Here is a 24,951-nt window from a genome sequence, read left to right on the forward strand (position 1 = left end):
CTGACCTCCTGTTCCATCTTCCCTCCTTGTGCACACAGCTTCAGCCACTGCTCCCTGACCTCACCTCCCATCCCCCTGCCTCCTGGTCCACCCTCTGGCTCCCTGACCTACATCTACAACCGCCCCTCCTCCTTTCCAGTGTTCCAGCCAGTGGTCTCTGCTGCCTTCCCAACATGTCACATACCTCTTACCCCAGGGCCTTTGTACGTGCTGGCCCCGCCCCCGGCCCCAACCCAGTCCCTGACAGAACCGGACACTCCCTCATGTCCCTCCAGGTTTTTCTGCATCATGACCTCATCAGAGCCTTCTCTACAATCACACTCCTATTATCTCTGTATGCCTTCACTGTTTTCCTTTTCTGACCGATTACATTATATGTGTGCAAACATTTTCTGTAAAGAGCCAGACAGTGAATATTTTAGACTTCAGAGGCCACACAGCCACTACTCAACATCACTTATAGTATCATAAATGTAATACCATATATAATACAACAGAACCATAAACGTAAAGGCCATATGTAATACAATATGTTGAGGCCGTATGTAAATGAATGAATTGGCTGTCTTTAAATAAAACTTTATTGACAACAGCAGGTTGGGGGCCGGGTGTAGCCCGTGGGCCGTGTATGGTGTGTTTGTTTTTGTGCTGCAAAAACACAGTGCCTTCAGGGAAGGAATGACTATTTGCGTGTTGCTGCTGTATCCCCAAGGGCCTGGTTAGTTTCTGGAGTTGAACAAGGGCTGCTTTTTGGTTAACACAGCCCTTTACGACCTGCTGTTGAATTTATTACCTGATCACAGGAATTTGAAACTGGTACTCAGAGACGGTATGGACCCTGCTGAAGGTGATATAGTTAAGCCCCTTGGGTTTCAACTGGGATAGAAGAGACATTATTACCAGTTGAGCTTAAAATGAAAGAGACTGGTGGCCACCAAGTTCTCTTGACACTGGATCTTATGACAGAGCGACAGCACAGAGGTCCTGTGGAGAGACCTCCTTAGGACAGAAGCCTCTTCCACAAAAGGCTTCACACGCAGGCCCAAATGTCAGCATCGCGCCCAACACAAATGGTGCATGGTGCAGGGCCAGGCTGGGGGTGGACCCGAGGGCCACCATCGGCCTCCCACCAGCACGTTCTCATCCGGATTTCGGCCTCCCTACCTTTTTGACTGACAGGTCGTGGTCCAAGTCACTGCCTGAGTCCTCCTCTGGCTCCTGCTGCTCCTGCAGGTCCTTCATCTTTATCAGCAGCTCCGCCTTGGGAGCCGACGTGCTGTAGTAGGCGGAGTTGGTGGCCAAGGGTGCGGCTGCCAGCACGCTGGTCTCCTCCCTCCTAGGGAACAAAACAGCAGAACGTCCACATTAGCTCCGATCATGTGCCCATAGACGCACCTGAAACCTGGGCTGGGACCTGCGAACCATGGGGCTGATGAAAGGACACGAGCCAGAAGAGAGGAGACAGCAGAAGCAGGGACAGAGTGGGCTTCGCTGGTGGTCCAGTGGCTAAGACTCTGCCTTCCAACGCAGGGGACAAGAGTTTGATCCCTTAGTCGGGAAGTAAAGACCCCACATGCTAGGGGGTATGCCAAAAAAATCAATCAACCAAGCAAACAAAAGTGTGGAAAGGGCAGGTGCTGAGGCCAGAACTACAAAGTTGCTCAGTCATGTCTGACTCTTAGCAACCCCACAGACTGTAGCCCCCCAGGCTCCTCTGTCCATGGGATTTTCCAGGCCAGAATACTGGAGTGGGATGCCATTTCCTTCTCCAGGGGATCTTCCCAACCCAGGGATCGAACCTGGGTCTCACACATTGCAGGCAGATGCTTTACAGTCTGAGCTACCAGGGAAGCCACCGAGAACTAGAACCCCCTGCCAATGGTACCCAAAGCCCCACCTGCGGGGGAGGAGGGCACAGATCATTTTCTCGGGGAGCCTGAGGTATATGGGGAGCTGTCTGTTGCCACTCTAAGTGTGGCCACAGGCCCCAAGTTGACTGGGCTTCCTTCCACCAGCAGCCACATTTGCGGCCTCTGAGCCCCTGTCTGCTACACGACATTCGTGCTCCTGCCTACTATCGATCAGCGATGCTCACCGAGACCATGTGCACCAACAGGACAGATGTAAGCAGGTGCACCTTTGTGGGCAGGTGACTGAATACAAGAGGCTAGAGAGGGTCCTTTACAGAACGAAACACGTGAAACTCTTAGTCACTCAGTCGCATCCCATTCTTGGCGACCCCCGGGGAGTGTGGCCCACCAGGCTGCTCTGTGTGATTCTCCAGGTCAGAATACTGGAGTGGGTGGCCATTTCCTTCTCCAGGGGATCTTCCCAACCAAAGATCCCCTGGAGTACTCTGAAATGATAATATCTCCGGTCGTAACAACAAGCAAGAAATGTCACTGCCATCTGTGACTTCCAGCCTCCAAATGTGAATGTTAAGTGAAAGCAGCTCAGTCATGTCCCACTGTTTGCGACCCCACGGACTGTAGCCCGCCAGGCTCCTCTGTCCATGGGATTCTCCAGGCAAGAATACTGGAGTGGGTGGCCATTCCCTTCTCCAGGGGATCTTCCCAACCCAGGGATCAAACCCAGGTCTCCCCCATTGCAAGTGGATTCTTTACCATCTAAGCCACCAGGGAAGCTCCTCCCCAGCCCTCTATACAGAATGCTGCTGCTGCTGCTAAGTCGCTTCAGTTGTGTCCGACTCTGTGCGACCGAATTACAGCAAATTCACCCCCTCAGCTAAATACATAACAGAAGGCCTCTTGTGTAAACACATATCCTCCGTAGCCTCAGCTTTCACTTCTCTGTAACAAGCCTCTGCACCTCAGCACTAGTGACCTTTGGCCTTGGACCGCTGTTTGTTGGGGTGGGGGGTCGTCCTGTGCCTCATAGGTTGATGAGCACCATCCCTGACCTCCACTCACCCAGGGGCGACAACTAGAAGCGTCTCCGACATTGCCAAGTGTCCCAAGGGCAGACAGCAGAGAAAAAGCCCCATGGGCATTGCTAGAAACATGGCTTTTCCCTCTTTGCCCAACTGACGTCACGGGCCCCAGAAAGGTTAGAACCGCACTCAGGGAAGGACAGGGGCGGAGGTGGGTGGGGTGGTGTACTCACCTCTCCTCCGCCGTCCTGGGCGAGGGCCCCTTGGGCAGCAGCTTCCTCCGTTGCTGTGCGCCTTCCAGGAGGTGCTCGTCTTTGGGGAAGATGCCCTCCATGAGGTCCATGGTGGTTCTCATCCTCACGCCCGGGTCTAGGATGTCCGCCAGCGACTTATCCCTGCCCGCGATCTCGCGGGCCAGCTCCTCTGACTTGAGGTCGTCGGCGGTCCTGTCTTTGGCCTTCACGTAGCTGAGCACAGGAGGGGAGGCCCGGCCTTCCTTGGCGGGGGGCCCCAGGGCGCCGGTGGCGGGCTGGGGCTCGGCACCCTGGCGGCTGTAGGGGCAGAAGCGTGAGTAGGACTGCTCAGACGTGCTGAGCGTCTTGATCTGGTCCCGCTCGAGGCCCCGGGGCAGCGGCGGTGGCTCGGGGACGCGGGCCAGTGCCTGGCGGCTCTCCTTCTCCGGCTGGCTCTCCGAATGCACTATCTTGATGGGCACCATCTTCACCGTGCTGTTGTTGTCCATCACCCGCTCGATTCTGCCAAGACAAGGGTCGTCCTCTGGAGACACGTCGTGGCCCCAGGCACGGCTCAATGATCAGAACTCAGATGAGCCAATCAGCTGGTCCCACGGTGGGGGGAGGGGGGGCCTTCCAGACAGGGAAGCCCAGCTCAAAAGATGGGCCCATGCAGGTCACAGGTTCCAGGATTGGGGAGACAAGATCTAGGAGTTCCTGCCCCTGGCCCCTCAACTTGGGTCTCTTGACCCTCCTCTGCCTCAAGGTGTTCAACTTGAGAAGGAAAATTCCAGCATTGCACCCAAGCAGGAAAACATAGGCAAGACCCCTCTTCATTGCATGCTTTTCCCTCCACGCATAGAAACCCTCCCCACCTACTAGTGACTTAGTGAAGTGAAGTGAAAGTCGCTCAGTCGTGTGCAACTCTTTGCGACCCCATGGCTATACAGTCCATGGAATTCTCCAGGCCAGAATATCAGAGTGGATAGACTTTTCCTTCTCCAGGAGATCTTCCCAACCCAGGGATCGAACCCGGGTCTCCCACATTGCAGGCGAATTCTTTACCATCTGAGCCACAAGGGAAGCCCAAGAATACTGGAGTGAGTGAAAGTGAAAGTGCAAGTCCGACTCTTTGAGATCCTCTGGCCTACACAGTCCATGGGATTCTCCAGGCCAGAACACTGCAGTGGGTAGCCTTTCCCCTCTCCAGGGGAACTTCCCAACCCAGGGATCAAACCCAGGTCTCCCACGTTGTAGGAGGATTCTTTACCAGCTGAGCCACCAGGGAAGCCCTACTCAGCATGTATTTACATCTCCACACCAGCCCTCGTTTTGTGGGGAAACTTGATTGGGGAAAAAAAAAAAAAAAAAACAAAGCACTAGAAACAAATCCTCTGCAGCCTGTGATACCCTTTCTGACAAAGCAGGTTTTCCAGGTCATTCCTGATCACAACTACCTCTCCTCTTGAAACCCATGCAGACTTCCACGTTCAGGAAGTTTGATGAGCTGCTCCCTCTGCTGCTGCTGCTGCTAAGTCACTTCAGTCGTGTCCGACTCTGTGCGACCCCATAGATGGCAGCCTACCAGGCTCCCCCACCCCTGGGATTCTCCAGGCAAGAACACTGGAGTGGGTTGCCATTTCCTTCTACAGTGCATAAAAGTGAAAAGTAAAAGTGAAGTCGCTCAGTCATGTTCGACTCTTAGCGACCCCATGGACTGTGGCCCACCAGGGTCCTCCGTCCACGGATTTTCCAGGCAAGAGTACTGGAGTGGGGTGCCATTGCCATCTCCGCTGCTCCCTCTACATAAAGACAAACCACACAGCAGACCAGACCTTACAGCCCCGGTTGCATCCATTCCTGCCGAGAAGCAGGACCCGGGGGGGGTGGAGGATGCAGTGTGGGCTGGGCCCTGGCCACTGTCCAGGCTCCATCCAAGTGAGTCTGGATGGTTCTGCCCAGAGGGCCCGGTCCCCAGCAGCACCCAGTCCCGAGAGAGTCCTCAGCCCGCATGCCACTGTCTCACTCTCTCTAGTCACTCAGTCATGTCCGACTCTCTGCGACCCCGTGGACTGTAGCCCTCCAGGCTCCTCTGTCCCTGGGATTCCTCCAGGAAAGAATAGTGGAATGGGTTGCCATGCCGTCCTCCAGGGAATTTTCTTGGCCCAGGGATGGAACCCAGGTCTCCTGCATTGCAGGCAGATTCTTTATTGACTATGAGGGAAGCCCCTGGCATGCCACCCTAAGTCTGATAAACCACACCGCCCACGGGCAGATTCTCATAGCCTGAGATGCCCGAGGTGACTCAATGACCCTGAAGAGGTCCTCCTGGGTCCCTCCTCACAGACACACACACTCCAAACCCACAAACAGGCTCCAGGAAAACTCCTGCCAATGCTTTTGTGAGCCGTCATATCTCAGGCTCGCACCTGCTGCTGGGCAGGGTCCCCACCTTGTAGCAAACACATAAACCAACCTCAGAATGTCCAAGATTTCAAAGGAAGCTTCCCGCTTTCAGAACCAGAGTGGATGCATTTTTTTATTCTGAGCGAGTGACTACTCTCTAAAATCCCCCCAGGGTGGGAAGGCTGCACTTTCCTGCTCTCTGCATCCCTGCCTTGGACTGGCACACAACAAGACTGCACAACCCGCTTGCTGAATTCGAGCAGGCGTGTCTCAGGACAAAGGAGCTGCTCTGTGCCCTGGCTGGCTCCCCAGGTAGAGGTAACTGCAAGGGGAGAGATATGGGATATGGAGGGAGATGAGGCAGCACTCAGTCAGCAGGCACACAGACAAAAGACGGGTGTCTGTGTCTGTCTATGTTAGTCGCTCAGTCGCGTCCGACTCTCTGCGACCCCGTGGACTGTAGCCCGCCAGGCTCCTCTATCCATGGGATTCTCCAGGCAAGAATACTGGAGTGGGTTACATTTCCTTTTCTGGGAGGAATCTTCCCGATCCAGGGATCAAACCCACATCTCCCACATTGCAGGCAGACTCTTTCCCGTCTGAGCCACCAGGGGAGCCCCGAGCGTCTCCGAGCTCTGCACAAGCACCAGGCAGCTTGCACGCCCTGTCCGATGTGTTTTACTCCCCGTCGGGTTGGTAGTTGATGACGGGCATGGAGCAGGTCTCCATTCATGAACCCTGGCTCAGAGTTCATGGTGGATCTCAAAGGCATTCCACTCTCTCAGGTTGCCACCAACCTGTAACATCGGCCCTGGGGACGGGGACACTGAACTCGGTACAGGGTAAGCCACCTTTCTTGGTAGGAAACTCCTGAGTGGCATGGTTACCATCTGCCCCATCACTGTGCTCCTTTGACCAGAACCCGGCCTTCTACAATGGCCAGCGCAGCAAAGGACGCTGGTTCAAGAAAACCTCTGTGGTCCCCAAAAATGACATACAAGACAGGAGACCAGTGGATGCGTCAAGACGCCCCCACTCGGTACTGTCAAGAAGTACTGCTGCTGCTTGTGGAAACTCCTCTCAGACTCTTGGAAAAGACAAGAGTGAGAAAATCCACACTGTCTCGGGGCAAGAAAGAAAATGAAACACCCCCTCCCAACTTCCTAAAGTCAACAGAGGTCAGGAGTACTGAGCAAACACTCACCCACGTTCCTCAGAGGAACCCAAGTCCCAGACCAGGGCCCGAGGACCAAGAGGCCCACGTCAGCTCATCGACAACATTCCCACAAACTCCACCCTCCACTCAAACCACAGCATCATTTCTCCTCCTTTTCAGAGCTCCTCAATGTGACCAGTAAAAAGGATCTCTAAGTGCCAGCTGCATTCAGAATGACTGAGGGCGATGCTGACCCCCAGATAAGCTGTACTTGTAGCTCCATCCATGGGGAAACAGGATGCTATCAGTTAACGTCCATGTGGCACTGTCTTCGGGGGTAAAATAAAGTTCAGGGACCTCCCCAGTGGCTCAGTGGTAAAAGAATCCACCTGCTGATGCAGGAGACACGAGTTCGAAGCCTGGTCCACAGAGATCACACATCCTTTGGAGAGACAAAGCCGGGACGAGGCAACTACTGAGCTCGAATTCCATGACAAGAGAAGCCCCTGCTCGCTGCTGCTAGAGAAAGCAAGCGTGACCGCAGGGAAGACCCAGCACCACCAAAAGGCAAGCATTTCAAACGGGTAGAGTCAAGACTCGACAGAACTTTCCTGGGACAATGGAACAGCCATACTCTGCGCTGTCCAGGGTGCTAGCAGCCTGCCCCACAGGGTGCAATGGAGCAACAGGTTGTATTGCATTGTCATTAACTTTTGACCTGTGGTGGTGGAGAAGACTCTTGAGAGTCCCTTAGACTGCAAGGAGATCCAACCAGTCCATCCTAAAGGAGATCCGTCCTGAAAATGCATTGGAAGGACTGATGCTAAAGCTGAAACTCCAATCCTTTGGCTATCTGATGCAAAGAGCCGACTCATTGGGAAAGACACTGACGCTGGGAAAGATTGAAGGTGGGAGGAGAAGGGGATGACAGAGGATGAGATGGTTTCATAGCATCACTGACTCAGTGGGTATGAGTTTGAGTAAACTCCAGGAGTTGGTGATGGAAAGGGAGGCCTGGCATGCTACAGTCCATGGGGTCTCAAAGAGTCAGACACGACTGAGCAAGTGAACTGTGACCCTCATGCTGACCCTCTGGCCCTTGGGGGGCCGGAAAGTCCACAGCAAGTTAAAAATCCAAGTGACCACTGGAGGGGGTGGGAGGTCGTGGGGGTCCTCTCCGTTTTAGTCCCAGCTGCCAGAATGCGGAGCAGGGTCAAGGCCGCCAGGGGGCGGGGCGAGACGGGGGCACATGTTCACATCCAGGAAGGATGCACGGGACCTTCCGGCAGTTGCAGGGAGCCCTAAACAGGGCAAGAAGGTAGGGAGAGACACTACCTGGCAGCATTCTCGTCCTGGATGAGCAGAGGGGGCTTGTCCGTCAGCTTCTGCGGCGCGAACTGCGGCGACGGCGAGCGCGAGCTGTCCATGGCGGAGGTCTGCAGGGGCCGGAACGGGGCGGGAAGCAGCGCCTCCCGCCAGGGCCGGGCCGTGGGCTCCTCCACGCGCCGCGTGCTCCGCGTGTCCACCGCCTCCGAGGAGGCCACGGAGGTGTGAGGCCGGCTGGGCGTGTCCCCTGGCGGCGGCCAGAGCTCGCGCTTGGGCGGCTGTGGCCTCTGTAGGGCGGGTCTCCGGGCTGTCGCGGCGGCGCTCAGGGGCCGGGGCTCCTGCCCCTGGGCGGGTGGCTCCAGGGGCGTGCGCGGCTCCAGGTACCGGTAATCGCGAGGGAGAGTGCCCGCCCGGCCGCGGGCCTCCAGGGACACCTCGGGCCCTTCCCTGCTGCCAGGGGGTTCAGAGGTTTGCCGGGGGTCCCGCGGTGCTCCTGGGTGGTCCTCCGAACGCTGACCATCTGCTTGTCTAGGGGAAGCAAGGAAGAAGAATGAGCCAAGGGTTCCTGGGAACTCTCTCCTCCCCAAACCCGACTGCGCCCTTCTGTGAAGGGCATGGTAACTTCCCTTCAATGACTTTAAGGAATTAAATCCACCCATGTCTGCCCACGCCAGTCCCCGCTGCAATTGCAAACGGGCAGACATCAGGTGCAAACACACATGAGGCGGTACTACTCTGGCACGTCATACCAGAGAAGAGGAGGTACACAGACGGCGCACACACATGGGCACACACACTGCCATATGGGGGCAAAATACAATTCACACAAACATTAAACAAAACATGGGTGTGAAAACACTCAAACGGTGATATGGAGAAATACTCACTTCACACTGCAACAGTATTTTTATGGGACTTATTTCAGGAAATTGCCATATACAAAGGGATAAAACCTTTTTTGGGGAGGGAGAAGGAAATGGCAACTCACTCCAGAACTCTTGCCTGGAAAACCCCATGGAAGGAGGAGCAGTGGGGTTGCAAAGATTCGGACACGACTGAGTGACGAACACTTTCACTTCTCACCCATTTCCATATCCAGTTCTAGCTTTCCCTAACACATACTTAACGCATACACACACACACACACACACACACCCTGGGAAAACACACGCAGGCATTCTGTACATGCATATGAAAGTGAAAGTGAAGTTGCTCAGTCGTGTCTGACTCGTTGTGACCCCCATGGACTGTAGCACGCCAGGCCTCCCTGTCCATCACCAACTCCTGGAGCTTGCTCAAAGTCATGTCCATTGAGTCTGGAATACCATCCAACCAACTCATCCTCTGTCATCCTCTTCTCCTCCTGCCTTCAATCTTTCCCAGCATCAGGGTCTTTTCTAATGAATCAGCTCTTTGCATCAGGTGGCCAAAGTATTGACACTTCAGCATCAGTCCTTCCAATGAATATTCAGGACTGATTTCCTTCAGGATGGACTGGTTGGATCTCCCTGCAGTCCAAGAGACTTCTCAAGAGTCTTCTCCAACACCACAGTTCCAAAGCATCAATGCTTTGGTAGCCGTTCCCTTCTCCAGGGGATCTTCCCAACCCAGGGATAGAACCCGGGTCTCCCACATTGCAGGCAGATGCTTGACCATCTGAGCCACCGGGGAAGCTGAAGCTTTATGATATATATTGTACATGCATATATATATATGTCTAGGCCATAATTAAAGCTCATGGGTGTTACAAGAACCAAACTCCCAACAAATGAGCCAGCCATGCGTCTGCTGCTTTGTCCTGAAACACTCTTCTGGCCTGAGCCATCAAATGAGCCTCGGATGGACCCTTCCGTCCACTGGAAGAGCTGTCTTCTGTTGAGACGACCTCAGGGCTGTTAGAGGAGACTCCACGAGATGGCAGTGATCAGCCAGCCAGCAGGCAGAGCATAAGCGCAAGAGGAGCTGTCACCTACTGCCTGACGTGCGGGACGGGATAGTTCTGCACACACACCCAGCACCCGCTCAGCGCCCAGGAGGTGCATCTGCTCTAGACCTTGCCATTGCAGCCGGCCCCACCCCATCCAGGCGGCTGTGCTGAGAGCTGAGTTCCCTAGGCATGTTTCTCTTGCTGTGTCCTCAGGAGAAAGGTTCCTTCCGGGTTCCACGGCTGGTCTACAGGAGACCACCGACTTCCTCCCCCAAGTTCCCCAGCGTCCCCTGTCGTCTAGCGGGGGCCGGACTCTGCAACTGTCCTGCTCGTGAGCCCAAAGACAGCAGCTCAGAGGGTTCGGTAACTGGACGAAGACATCAGATCACCAGTCACCCCTCGGGACCCCGCAAGTGGGCAGGTTTGTTCTCCACTTTCAGCTTAATTGACTTCCCTGGTGCCTCAGATGGGTAAAGAATCTGCCTACAATGTGGGAGACCTGGGTTCAATCCCTGGGTCGGGAAGATCCCCTGGAGAAGGCAATGGCAACCCACTCTAGTACACTTGCCTGGAGAAAATCCCATGGACAGAGGACCTTGGTGGGCTACAGTCCATGGGGTCGCAAAGAGTCGGACATGACTGAGTCACTTCACTCACTTCCTGATTAATAAAATATTAACTCAGCTTAGGGAATTTAGTTTAAAACAAACAAGTTAAAAAAAAAAAAAAAAAAAAGCCAGGTAATTCCCTGTGGTCCAGTGGTTCAAACTCGGTGCTTTGACTGCAGAGGGCCTGGGTTCATTGCTGCTCGGGGAACCAAGATGCCACAAGCCACACGGGGAGGCCAGAAAAACTAACCAAAATAGGCATTATGTTGAGAAAAGAAACGTTCACACATTGAGCAGTCTGGCGAAGTCAGTCTGCTGAAATGAGAGTTAACTTGAATGTTCTGCCAACTCAAACAGCCTAAGAAAGGTACCCTTGTATGTCGGCATTAAATACTAAAAGTAAAGGGCAGGCGGCAGTTGTAAGGTGAAGTCTTTCCTGCTGGGTCCAGGGGTTAAGAATCTGCCCGCCTATGCCCGGGACATGGGTTCAATCCCCGGGGGGCCGGGAAGATTTCACCTGCCATCGTGGGGCAACAAGGCTCGGGGGGCCACAACTACTCAGCCCGGGGGTTCCTCGACAAGAGAAGCCAAGTGTCACACCTAGAAAGTAGCCCCCCACGTCGCCGCAACTAGAGAAAGCCCATGCAACAACAGAGAGCCAGTGTAGCCAAAAATAAAGTCACTGATTTTTTAAAAAAAGTTATCCAAACAGCTTGAACGATGCAATGGATGGTTCAGAGGACAATACACAGTCCAGCAGGTGTCTGCTTACAAAAGATGGAACAGCCTTTAGACAACAATCAGAGGAGGGTGACTCTTGGCTCAGACATCCTGTCACCCACTGTCACCTCTGGCCAGCCAGGGAAAAGCCAACATAAGACATAATAGACGTAGGTTCGATCCCTGGGTCGGGAAGATTCCCCTGGAGGAGGGAACGGCGCGCGCACACACACACACACACAAATATTACTTAGCCATGAATAAAAGAATGAAATGATGCCATTTGCAGCAACACGGATGGACCTGGAGATTAACGTACTAAATGAAATAAGTATGCCAGAGAAAGACAGATACCGTATGATATCACTTACATGCGGAATCTTAAAAAATGATACAAACAGACTTACTTATAAAACAGAAACAGACTCACAGACATACAAAACAAAATTAAGATTACAACAGGCCACAGCGGGGATAAATCTGAAGTCTGGGATTAACAGATACACACTAGGATAAACAACAAGGACCTACTGTATAGCACAGGGAAACTGTATTCAATACCTTATAATAATCTCTATGTATAACTGAATCCTTCTGCTGTACACCTGAAACACTGCAGAGCAACTATACTTTAATTTAAAAAAAAAAATCTAACCCTAACCAACCATCCCCTGGGGTAGGAAAGGGTAACCCACTCCAGTATTCTTGCCTGGAAAAGTCCATGGGCAGAGGAGGCTGGTGGGCTACAGTCCGTGGGGTGGCAAAGAGTTAGACACAACCAAGCATGCACACATACAACCAGCCACCAGTGTTTAGGTTCCTCCAAAAACTAAAAAAGCTAGTGTATGACCGTGTCATCCCACTCCTGGGCATATACCCAGAGAAAAACATGATTTGAAAGGATACACACAGCCCAATATTCATTGCCCCACTACTGACAACAGGCAAGACATGGAAGCACCCTGAATGTCCACTGACGGATATATGTGATACATATATACAATGGAAGATTATTTGGTTTAATGAAACGATGCCATTTGCAGTCAGACAGAGAAAGAAAAATCTCAAAAATGATATTGCTTACACGTGGAATCTAAAATAAAAATGGTACAAATAAACTGATTTACGAAACATAACAGACTCACAGACTTAAGAGAACGAACTTAGGTTTACCAGGGGGAAAGGGTGGGAGAGGGACAGACCAGCTGGGAAGTAGGGATGGACATGTACACACAGCTATATTTAAAACGGATTACCGCCAAAGACCTACTGTACGGCCCAGGGAACTGTTCAGTATTCTACAGCAACCTAAATGGGAAAAAAGAATTTGAAGAAACAACAGACACACGAACGTGTATACCGAATCACTCTGCTGTATACATGAAACTAACGCATTATTATTAATCAACTATGCTCCAATATAAAATTTAAAAAAAAAAAAAAAAGGCCCCACTGTCAGCAGGAAGACAAACTGTAATGCACATAAGAAAAAATACAAACGTGCAGATAATAACACACGAAGAACTCTGCTAATCACCAAGGAAATGCAGGTCAACAATGAAACACACTTGCCTGTCAAGTCACAGATTTGAAAAAAAATTTTTTTTTTAATTTATTTATTTGGCTGCCTGGAGTCTTTGTGGTGGCATGCAGGGTGTTCAAGCGCTGTGCACGGGCCCTCCAATTGTGCTCTGGTTTAGCTGCTCTGAGGCAGGTGGCACTCAGTCCCCCGACCAGGGATTGAACCCGCGCCCCCGGCATGCAAGGCAGTTTCTTAACCCCCGGACCACCAGGGGAGTCCCAAATCTTTTCCAGAAGACTGCTTGGCAATTCCACGTCCAGACTGTCCTCCTAAGGAAATGAATGAGAGCAGGAGTATTTCACCACGTACGCCTGCTGCGGTATTACTTTCCACTGGGAAAGACTGGGAACACATCCCTACAAGTCCACGGTGTTCCCACTGGGCGGCCGGATCTTAAGAGTGCCAGGCATCACAGGTGTACAAGGATAAAAACGCTGTTTACATCAAGTATATAAAGGTGATCACATGTCCCAAAGGGGACACACTGCTCTCTCTGGATGTGATCCTGAGGACAATTTTCACTGTCTTCCTTCTGCCTTCCAGGCCTTCCATATGTTTTTATATTTTATATATTCAAATTTTGGGGGGCCATACAACTTAGCATGTGGGATCTTAACTCTTCAACCGGGGATCGAACCTATTCCCACCTGCAGTTGAAGGTGAGAGTCTTAACCACCGGGCTGCCAGGAAAGTCCCTCTGTTTTTAATAAAAATGTTCTAATATTAGTAACACAGATTTTTGTTTCTTTTTTAAAGAAGGAAATGTTACTAAAGACTACAGAACAGCCTAGGGAACCGTACCCCCAGATAAATATGAATCCTGGCTCTCAAAAACAAACCTCAAGCTTATGAAATAAGGGGCCACTTTTGAACTCTGGGAAACTGTGTGGGAAAACATATTAAAATAAAGATAGGGCTTCCCTGGTGGCTCAGACAGTAAAGAATCCATCTGCAATGTGGGAGACCTGGGTTCGATCCCTGGGTTGGGAAGATCCCCTGGAGAAGGGATTGACAACCCACTCCAGTATTCTGGCCTGGAGAATTCCCTAGCCTGGTGGGGGGCTCCAGTCCATGGGTCAGACAGCACTGAGCGACTAACACTTTCAGAAGAGCGTTAGCATCTCTGTAAACTAAGAGAAAACCATCTGCTTTAAGCGTCTCCCTTTTAGCACAATGTAGGTGACCCCAAAGTTTTGAAAATACCGTATCTCAGAATATTGTCTGATTGTTACTCAGCCGAACCATATTTAGAAACAGGTTATTTACTCAATAGGGCTCAGAAATTTATTGTACATGAAAATTTTACTTTATTCCTACATGTCTATCAGTCATATGCACTTATGTGTGCATGAGTACATATACTTACACGCTTGTGTGAATACATATATAACATGCATGCGTGTATACATATAGATGCAGGTGTGTCTGTATGTATACGTGTTAAATACTTTCCTTGAATTTCCAGTTATTCTACTTAAAAAAATTGTACACTTTATCATTATTATTATTGTTATTATTCTGGCTGAGTCACAAGGCATGTGAAACCTCAGTTGCCTGCACCAGGGACGGAACCCACACCCCCTGCCTTGGAAGGCAAAGTCCTAATCACTGGACCACCAGGGAAGTCCCATTGTTATTTTATTGTGAATGGCCTCCAAATATGTGTAAGAGCCCACTGGCTGGACTTTGTTAACAGTCCTTAAATAACACAGGGCATGTAAAGCTGCACCCAAGAGAACTTCATTTGCTAGCAGCTAACTTGATCACAGAACAGCTAAGTAGGTGTATCTGGCAAGCACGCTTGCAATGCATCAAGCACCTCTTGCAGACAGAAAAGCCCAGTCTGCTGACAAGAGCCCATTTTATCAATAATCGGATCTCAAAGAAAACACACACACACACGTGTGTGTGTGTGTGTGTGTGTATGTGTGTGAGATATAAGTCTTCACTCACATGAATATTGGTAGCAACTGACCGCAACAAGACAACCCAGGAATCTGGATGTGTTATGCAAGGGGAATTTAAGCTCCTGGCTTCTCTCCCTGAGAATCGAAAATGATCACGGCTGAATGGATCCTTAGAAATCATTTAACCCCAACTCCCTATTTCACGGATGAAGAAACAGAAAGTCACATCCACGGGGGCTTAGGACCTGTGTCCGCAGTCTCACAGCCTGCCTAAGAGGGGTCCGTATCTGTCTCGCCGCCCCGGAAACCCACGTGACAATTCCTCCACACTGTGCTGCTGGTGCGCTGGCCCTGGGACATGACAGCAAGTGAGAGAAGCAGGTCTGGCATCCGAAACAGGTCGACACACAGGCTGTGCTGGTCTGCAGGACCTTTCATCACAAGGCGTGCTAGGAGCCAGCAGGAATCCCCACCCAGATGAACGTCCAGCCACACGGCACGCGAGAAAGCCCCATTAGGAAGCTGTGTGAATCCACACCGCCGTATTTGCAATGGATGACCACCAAGGACCTGCTGCGCAGCACCAGGAACTCTGCTCAGGGTCATGTGGCAATCTTGTGAGGTCCAAGATGTATAGGTGAGAAGCCTTTGTGAACCTCTAAGGAATTGAACCTCTGGAAGGAAAGTCAGAAAACACAACTGGGCACGGACCGGGGAGAGGCAGGCTCACCCTGGTGGACACAAAACACCAGCTCTTTGTTGCTAGTGCTTCCCCACCTACACCTTGCTAAATTTTCATCCGTACAAGAGGAGGAGAATTCAAGGCAGTGAGGAGTAAAGCAAATGCATGCTGAGGGCCACACGGAGTAGTAGCTTCTCCAACCTTCAAAACCCCAACGCGGCTCGAAGAACAGTCAGTTTATGCCAAACACCCACCCGTCAGCATACGTGACAGGGTCACATGTCACCCCAGCTGGGCAGGACAAGCCTTATCCAACTTGTATGGTCAACACCCATATGGATGGTCATTTCTAATACTCCTTTTAAAAATATTATTTTTAATTGGAGGATAATTGCTTTACAACATTGTATTAGCTTCTGCTGGACAACAATGTGAATCAGCCATGTGTATACATATATCCCCTCCCTCTTGAACCTCCCTCACTTCCCCCTTCCCCCATCCCACCCCTGTAGGTCATCACAGAACACCGAGCAGAGCTCCTTGTGTTATACGGTAGCTATTTCACCCATGGTATGGTATACATGCTAATACTCCTTTAATAAATGGCTTTTCTGTGTTTCGTTCATGCATTCACGAATGACAATATTCCTGCAAATATTTTCCCATAAGTGGTATATGTTTGTTGGGTTCATGTGTGTGCATGTGTGTGTGTACGTGAGAAAGACGGAAAGGATGAAATGTCTCTCCACTATGCTTGACAGAAAGAAGCACAGAGATGTCCAAGTTTCTACCATCCGGAAAATATGCTTCTGCAAAGTAATGATAAAATATATATATTTCTAATATACACCCTCCAAGATTCTGGTTTCCAAGGGAAAAGAAACTATGTCTATACCATTCATCACAACTCGACCCAATCTTTTATTTATTTTATGACTTGGTAACATATCATTTCCCCTTCATTCATTGTGTAGGTCTTCAGACAATGTATACGGCAGCACGTTGTTATGAACGCTGCCACGTAGCTTTCTGAAAACCTTCCTCCAAACCCCCTTTCCCCTTGACGGTTCACCTAGGCATGACCACCACTTCAGGCACGATCCACTTTCAAGAAGACTCCCACCCAGGGGAGTCAGTTCCTGCAGACTCAGACTGCGGCAGTTTCTCTGTGAAAAAGGCATCTTCCCGCCACACACACCAAAGTGTGCTGGAGCAAAGCAAAACCGTTTCAATTACTTAGAAATATGGCCAAAATGAGTAACACCTTTCATTTATCACAATAAAAAAAAGGCAAAAAAACCCCCCAAAAAACCAATCCCACAGCATATATGCAGCAAAACCCCGTAAAGACTGCATGTCTCTCGATGGGCACAATCAAAAAAGAGCACAAATCCAATCATTGCAAAATGCTCACAACCAACCTCAAGCACTTTTCTCTATTTACATTTTATTTTTTTCACTGCAATCAGCAGGCTAGGAGCGAATTCACCCACCAAGCACTTTTTTTCATGACTCAACACGCACATCTGATTTCCCTGCCTTTTCTTTCCCCCCATTCTGCTGCGGCTGACTCACCATTTCCTTTCTCCATCCATATTCAAAGCCTCCTGTTGTGAAAATGCTTATTTCTTACTGTTATGGAAAAAGAAAAAAGGGCACAGCAAGCAAGTGTCTTCATGCAGGGCTGGCGCCCTCCAAGGCTTGCCTCCTGGGGGACCCCTGGGGACCCTTGGGCAAGGGAAGCAGGTCTGCAGATCCCACTGAGGCGCTCGCCCCCCCCCCCATGCCAAGGGCTCCCAGTCACCCCGGCTCGCCGTCAGCAGCACAGTCCCAAGAACGCACATGTCTACGGGCGCGCGCACACACACACACTACAGGCTCGCGTGCCTGCACGCAGACTGAGCTCCAGCGGACTCTGCACCCCCCATCTGCACGATTTAACCATCCGGCAGAACAATACGCAGGGAGCCCATCTGCCGGTCTCCCCCAGATCCAACCCCCACCCACAACCCGCTCCCTTACCTCCCGCCCCGACCCCCGGAGCTGGCAACTTGCTCTTCAAAGCAGGAGAACAAACGGGGCGCGAGCAGCTTGCAAGCCCGGAAAAGCAGCCTTGCCCTGAAGACACCCGGAGATGGGGGTGGCGGGGGTACCCGGCTGGCTTACCCGCGCTCCGCCCTCCGCGAGCGCGCCTGGCGGCCTGACTGCGTCCGCTGCCGCCTAGCGATGGACAAGTCCACGCAGGCTCCCCCGGGGGCCTCCAGGCTCCCCGGTGACTTCACTGGCAAATCCCAAGGCCAAACCCCCAAAGCCTGGTCCTCCTGGAGCCTGTCTTCCTTTTTATCACTTCAAAGTGATAGGGGGAAAAAAAAAAAAAAGCTCTGTCCACTCGATTGCGCCGCGTTTTATCCTCTAACTTGTGCCCGTTCAATCTCACAACCTTAAGGTCAGACGGAACAATGAAGTTGAAAAAAAACAAAACAAAACCAACATTCAATAGCCCATTTCGCGTCTATCTGTGTTTTGGGGGTTTATTACACACTCGGTAGGAATGCGATCAGAACAACTAACAGAGTGTCTCTGGAAGTTTTACTGCCTAGAAGGCATTGTGTGCAGACCACCAAGGGGTCGCAGGCTGACCCTGACCCAACCCGTCCCTTCACAATGATCTATGTTTAAAGCCCCTACACCACCCTCCCCAGACAGCCTGAGACCCTGGGTGCTCACCACCCCTCAAACACTCAGGAAGTGCCCCCCACCAGGGTCCCTAACAGCCCCTTCTCACACAGACTACCTTGACCCTCTCCAGCCCAGCACTTACCCTTCAGGTCCAAGGTTCACCACCGGCTTCAACCTCTTCAAAATGCACCCCAATTAACTTTCCATTCTTGCTCAATGAAACAAACAACCCACACCACTTTCAATATCCCCTGAATTGTGGCTGTTTTTGGCTCCCCTGGTGGCTCAGACAGTAAAGAATCACCTGCAGTGCAGGGGATCCGAGTTCAATCCCTGGGTTGGGAAGATCCCCCCACCCCCAGAGAAGGGAATGGCAACCCATTCCAGTACTCTTGCCTGGGGAAATTCCATGGACAGAGGAGCCTGGTGGGCTAGAGTCCGTACAGTTGTAACAAGTCAGACACCACTGAGAGACTAACACACACATGTGGCTATTTTAACTAAAGGTGACTTTCTTTTTGCACCTACTTGATCTTAGACACTGTGCTGCTCCATTACTGTTACACACATTAAACTTTCACATGAATCTGCAAGGAAGGTCGTTGGTATGTTTATCTCCAGGCCAGCATACTAGTGAGTGAAAGTCACTCAGTCGTATCCAACTCTTTGTGACCCCATGGACTATAAAGTTCATGGGATTCTCCAGGCCAGAATACTGGAGTGGGTAGCCTCTCCCTTCTCCAGAGGATCCTTCCAACCCAGGGATCGAACCAGTGTCTCCTGCATTGCAGGCGGATTCTTTACCAGCTGAGGCACAAGGGAAGCCAAATAATGTATTAATTAAGTATGCTATTCACCCCCACTACATTTTAATAAAATAGAATTAACCCACTGAAATAATGTCGTAATGTCACAGTAAGTTGGGAATTGCTGAGGCAAGCCACAAACATCAGGAAGCAAACTAAAGACAGGTGGGCATGAAAGAATTCTGATGGTGACAAGGCAACCAAGTACGTTAAGTAAGTCTATGCAGATGCTGAATATAAAAGTTAATATCTGGGAACTCTGGGGTTTTCACGTAGCTGTTTAGTCGCTAAGTCATGTCTGACTCTTGTGACCCCTTGGACCAGGCTCCTCTGTCCATGGGATTTTCCAGGCAAGAACGCTGGAGTGGATTCTCCTCCAGGGGAATCTTCCTGACCCAGGGATCGAACCTGGGCCTCCTGCATTGGCAGGCGGATCTTTACGGACTGAGTCACTAGGGAAACCATGTTGAAGGGAAGACTAGTTATTGGGACGTTATTAGCAAGCTTAGCTGGCTTGATGCAACCACACAGAAAAGAAGAGAGTGGATTTGAACCTGTTTTCTCCCCCCAAAGCCCACATTCTTCACACTTGTTTGTTTTTTAAGTAATTTTATTTATTTGTTTTTGGTGGTGCCGTGTTTTCATTGCTGCAGACTTTCTCCAGCTGCAGTGATCTGAGGCTACTCCCCAGTTGTGGGGTGTGGCCTTCTCATTGCAGAGCATGGGTTCTATGGCACACGAATTTCAGCACTTGCAGCTCCTGGGCTCAATAGTTGTGGCTTAGCTGCTCCGCAGCATGTGAGATCTGCCTGGCTAGGGATCGAACCTGTGTCTCCTACATTGACAGGTGGATTCTTTACCACTGAGCCTCCAGGGAGGCCCCTGCACACTGGTTTTCATCTCCGTGTATTATTTTACCAAGCCCAGGACCCATCACTACCCGAGGGTGCCATCCACCCAAGGCCAGCCGCATATCTCAGAGCAGAACCCAAGGCCGTCCATATTAACAGGCATCCACGAAGAGCCTAGTGGCTTTCCTGGGGGCTTCTCTGGGGGTCCAGGGGCTAAGACTCCATGCTCCCAAGAAAGGGACCTAGGTTCAATCCCAGATCAGGGAACTAAGATCCCACATGCCGTCCCTAAGAGTTTGCATGCCCCCCACTAAAGATTCCACATGCCACAGTTAAGAGCTGGTGCAGCCAAATAAATGAGGTTCACACATGACATTTACAAGCTAACTCGAAATGCCGTGAGGAAAGCTACTCCAACACTTCCTTTCAGAATGCTTTTAGATTTACAGAAAAATTACAAGAGGAGAACGTTCCCTACACCCGTTTTCCCTGCTGTCAACACATTAGTACATTTGCCATAAGTGTATGCCACAATTAGTACAATTGGCATAATTGCCATTAGGACGTTTGACTACGTTGCTAAGTCGTATCCGACTCTTTGAGACCCCTGGGACTGCAGCACGCCAGGCTTCCCTGTACTCTGCTATCTCCTGGCGTTTACTCAAACTGAGTCCACTGAGTCAGTGATGCCATCCAACCAACTCATCACACTGCAGACTTTGTTTTGTATACTGCCAGCCCCAACCCTAGACTTGCCCGTTTCTCCAAGGAGCCCTGGATCTTTTAATGGAAAAGCAGAGACATCACTTTGCCGACAAGGATCCGTCTAGTAAAAGCTACGGTTTTTCCAGTAGTCACCTTTGGATGTGAGAGTTGGACCATAAAGAAGGCTGAGCACCGAAGAATCGATGCTTTCGAACTGTTGTGTTGGAGAAGACTTGAGAGTCCCTTGGAGAGCAAGATCAAACCAGTCAATCCTTAAGGAAATCAACCCTGAGTATTCATTGGAAGGACTGATGCTGAAGCTGAAGCTCCAATACGTTGGCCACCTGATGCAAAGAACTGACTCATTGGAAAAGACCCTGATGCTGGCAAAGACTGAGGGCAGGATAAGGGGGTGACAGAGGATGAGAGGGTTGGATGGCATCACCGACTTAATGGACATGAGTCTGAGCAAGCTCTGGGAGATGGTGATAGACAGGGAAGCCTGACCTGCTGCAGTCCATGGGGTCGCAAAGAGTCAGACATGACTGAGCCACTGAACTGAACAGAACTGAGCCACACCCAGCCCTTCAGGGACCGTCCACACCTGCTCCCAGGTCACAATGGCAGAGCTGTCTGCATGCTGGGAACACTGAGTTCCCTGAGGGCCAAAGTGTTTACCTATCTGATCCTTTGCAAAGCTTGTTGACCTCTGAGCTAGAGCCAAGACTCTCAGACTGGAGTCACACAGGACCTTGTTTCTTTTTTTTGTTTCCAACCTCCCAACAAAAATTTTACACCAAGTGGGTGTAATTAATTTACATGCTCACAGTCAATATGTAGAAATTCTATTGATCTACACAGAACACATGGTCTCAGCTGGGTTAGATGTGTGACAATTTAATGAGTGAAAAGTAGCATTTTTATTGCAGTCTTTCTTTTACAACTGTATTCAAGGGCAGCTGATTTACCATGCTGTGTTAATTTCTGCTGTATAGCGAAGTGATTCAGCTATACATATAAATACATTCTTTCATATTCTTTGCCATGAGGGTTTACCACAGGATATTGAATACAGTTCCCTGTGCTCTACAGTCAGTTCAGTTCAGTCGCTCAGTCGTGTCTGACTCTTTGCGACCCCATGGACTGCAGCACGCCAGGCCTCCCTGTCCATCACCAACTCCCAGAGCTTGCTCACACTCATGTCCATCGAGTCAGTGATGTCATCCAACCATCTCATCTTCTGTCGTCCCCTTCTCCACATGCGTTCAATCTTTCCGAACACCAGGGTCTTTTCCAGTGAGTCAGTTCTTCGCATCAGGTGGCCAAAGGACTGGAGCTTCAGCATCAGCCTCAGTCCTTCCAGTGAACATTCAGGACTGATCTCCTTTAGGATGGACTGGTTGGATCCCCTTGCAGTCCAAGGGACTCTCTCAAAGAGTCGTCTTCTCCAGCACCACAGCTCAAAAGCATCAATTCTTCGGTGCTCAGCTTTCTTTATGTGCTCTACCACAGGACCCTGTTTATCCATCCTGTATAGAATAGTTTGCATCTTCTAACCCCAAACTCCTAATCCTTTCCTTTCCCACACCAACCTCCTCTGTAACCACAAATCTGTTCCCACACAGCATCATTTTATATTACTTAAAAAAAAAATTTTTTTGTGTGGATTTCCAGCATTGATGTGATTTGAAAAACTGAGACGAAGCTCATATACCCAAAAATTCACCCTCTGGCAGTGTCCGGTTTAGCAGCTTTTAGTAAACTCACAGAGTTGGGCAGCATGAGCACCATCTCATTCCACAACGTTCCCATCACCCACACAGGAGCTCCACCCCACTGGGACAGACGGCCATCCTCCGAACCTTTACCCACCTCCCCTGTGTCTCCACGGATCTGCCTTTTCTGGGCAGCATCTACACACAGAATCATGCAAGGAGAGGCTTTTTATGATATTGTTAAATACGCCTAGTTTCCTTGTTTTTACAACTCTTAGACGTGAAACACAAAGTATTGGTTATTCAGTCGTGTCTGACTCTCTGTGACCCCACGCACTGCTGACCGCCAGGATCCTCTGTCCATGGGACTGTCCAGGCAAGGATACTGGAGGGGGTAGCCATTCCCTTCTGCAGGGGATCTTCCCGACCCAGGGATCAAACCTCGGTCTCCTGCATTGCCGGCAGAATCTATACTATCTGAGCCATCAGAGAATGATGAGCCATAAAACGTAAAACAGATATGCAAGTGACATGAGAGCAGAGCATGAAGCCAACGTTCATGTAACAGCTTTGCTGGAAATGAACTGTTCCTCTCGTGGCCCCAGACACCCCACTTCTTGGAGATGCAGTTTCCATGGCTTCCCACATGCCATGTAAGGACTCACTGCTCCCCTCTGCAAGGACGGGAGCTACAGCTCTGCTACCAGGGCACCCTGAGGGCTCACCCCTTGTGTGTGGAGACAGCTGGGTTCTTGCGTGAGCCTGGCCTCAACTTGTTGTCCCTGCTGGGGACGTCCAGCTCATCACCTCCAACAATGTGACCCAAACACACACAAGGCGTGACCGTGCACACTGTCCAGAACATCCTGGTAATAATTCTAAGATTTCTCAGTGGGTACAAGCTTTCCCTTTGGGGTGATGAGAATGTTCTGGAAGTGGATGGTGGTGATAGATGAACTAATCCCTTCAGGGTGATGAGAATGTTCTGGAAGTGGATGGTGGTGATGTATGAACTAACCCCGTCAGGGTGATAAGAATGTTCTAGAAGTAGATGGTGGTGATGGATGAACTAATCCTTTTGGGGTGGTGAGAATGTTCTGGAAGTGGATGGTGGTAATGGATGAACTAATTCCTACTGAGTGATGAGAATGTTCTAGAAGTGGATGGTGGTGATGGATGAACTAATCCCTTTGGGGTGGTGAGAATGTTCTAGAAGTGGACGGTGGTGACAGATGAAGTAGGCCTTTTGGGGTAGTAAGAATGTTCTGGAAGTGGATGGTGGTGATGGATAAACTAATCCCTTTGGGGTCATGAGAACATTCTCAAAGGGCAGTGTGATGATGGATGATGAACTAAGCCCTGGAGCCCTCTGACCACCGCCCTTACAATGCTCCCTTCTGAATAACAGGGAATCACAAGACAAACCCAGGCAGTAAGCAAACCTGCGCGTCCCTTAGCCTGGCTTTGCATTTCTGGAAGTCGCCTGGCTATAAACACAAGGAGAGAATGTAGTGACAAATGAAGACATTAAAACCAGCAGCAGACGCTGAGCCCAGGACTTTCCCACGGCCGCTGCTTCTCATCTCTGGAAGTCGGTCAGCAAGGCTCCTTGCACAGGAGATGCTGCACCACCCGAAGGAACCTGGACTCTGCCCTGGAAAGTTCAAGCTTGGCCTTCACCTTGTGATCGTCCCAGCGTGACTTCCTAATTACCCGGCATGGCGGTTCAGAAGGAAAAACTTCAACTGCCGCCTTAGCTCACTGAATTCAGGCCAGAAAAGCAAGCAGCACATGAGGGTGGAACACTCTCCAATTATGAAACCTTCTCGTGAGCAGCCTGTGAGCGCACACAAGGTCAGTCCTGTGTGTGGAACGAACGTATGAACACCAAGGGGAAAAGGGTGGCTGGGGGGAACCGGGAGATTGACACACACACACCACTGATGAAGAAAGTGGGGAAAAAGCAGTGAAAGCGTTAGCTGTTCAGTTGCATCTGATTGCAACCCCATGGACTATAGCCCCCAGGCCCCTCTGTCCATGGGATTCTCCAGACAAGAATACTGGAGTGGGTTGCCATTCCCTTCTCCAGGAGATCTTCCTGACCCAGGGATTGAACTCATGTCTCCCAAGTTGCAGGCAGATTGTTTACCATCTGAGCCACCAGGGAAGCCCATACACTATTGATGGAAAAGTGAAAGTTGCTCAGTTGTGTCTGACTCTTTGCGACCCCGTGGACAGTCCATGGAATTCTCTAGGCCAGAACACTGAAGTGGGTAGCCTTTCCCTTCTCCAGGGGATCTTCCCAATCCAGGGATTGAACCCAGGTCTCCCACACTGCAGGCGGATTCTTTACCATCTGAGCCACCAGGGAAGCCCATACTCTATTGATACTATGTATAAAATATATAACTAGTAAGAACCTATTCTATAGCATAGGGAACTCCCTGCTCTGTGGGGATCTAAATGGGAAGAACTTTTTCAAAGACAGCATATATATCTATCTGCATCTATACACACAGCTGATTCATTTTGCTGTACAACAGAAACTAACACAACACTGTTAAGCAACTATACTCCAATAAAAACTAATTAATAAAAAAAGAAGTCAGACTTGGCATCAGGCTCTGGACACCAAGCCACCTCTCAGGGGAAGTCGGACAGGGAGGTGACCCTCAGCTGGATTTAAGTGTGTTGATGGATTTACTATTAAAACATGCTTTTCCCTAAAGAGCATAAATCACGCTCCACCAATGTAAAA

General features: G+C 50.5%; 1 protein-coding gene across 7 annotated transcripts in view; it reads right to left on the minus strand.

The window, feature by feature from the left end:
* The window catches only part of SHROOM2 (shroom family member 2), a 141,533-nt gene that overhangs the window by 13,251 nt on the left and 103,331 nt on the right, over nucleotides 1-24,951 (minus strand). For 5 of the 7 annotated variants that reach the window (XM_070784573.1, XM_070784572.1, XM_070784574.1 and 2 more), the window contains 3 exons: nucleotides 8,021-8,539; nucleotides 3,124-3,645; nucleotides 1,165-1,336 (listed from right to left, as the gene is read on the minus strand). In XM_070784573.1, coding sequence (XP_070640674.1) covers nucleotides 1,165-1,336; nucleotides 3,124-3,645; nucleotides 8,021-8,539 — 1,213 coding nt within the window. Of the gene's footprint in view, nucleotides 1-1,164; nucleotides 1,337-3,123; nucleotides 3,646-8,020; nucleotides 8,540-17,459; nucleotides 17,572-17,603; nucleotides 17,745-24,951 lie in introns of those variants that run through there. The other 2 variants (XM_070784576.1, XM_070784577.1) reach the window with 2 other exon arrangements.

The sequence above is a fragment of the Bos indicus genome, chromosome X, assembly GCF_029378745.1.
Source record: "Bos indicus isolate NIAB-ARS_2022 breed Sahiwal x Tharparkar chromosome X, NIAB-ARS_B.indTharparkar_mat_pri_1.0, whole genome shotgun sequence".
Classification (NCBI taxonomy): Eukaryota; Metazoa; Chordata; class Mammalia; order Artiodactyla; family Bovidae; genus Bos; species Bos indicus.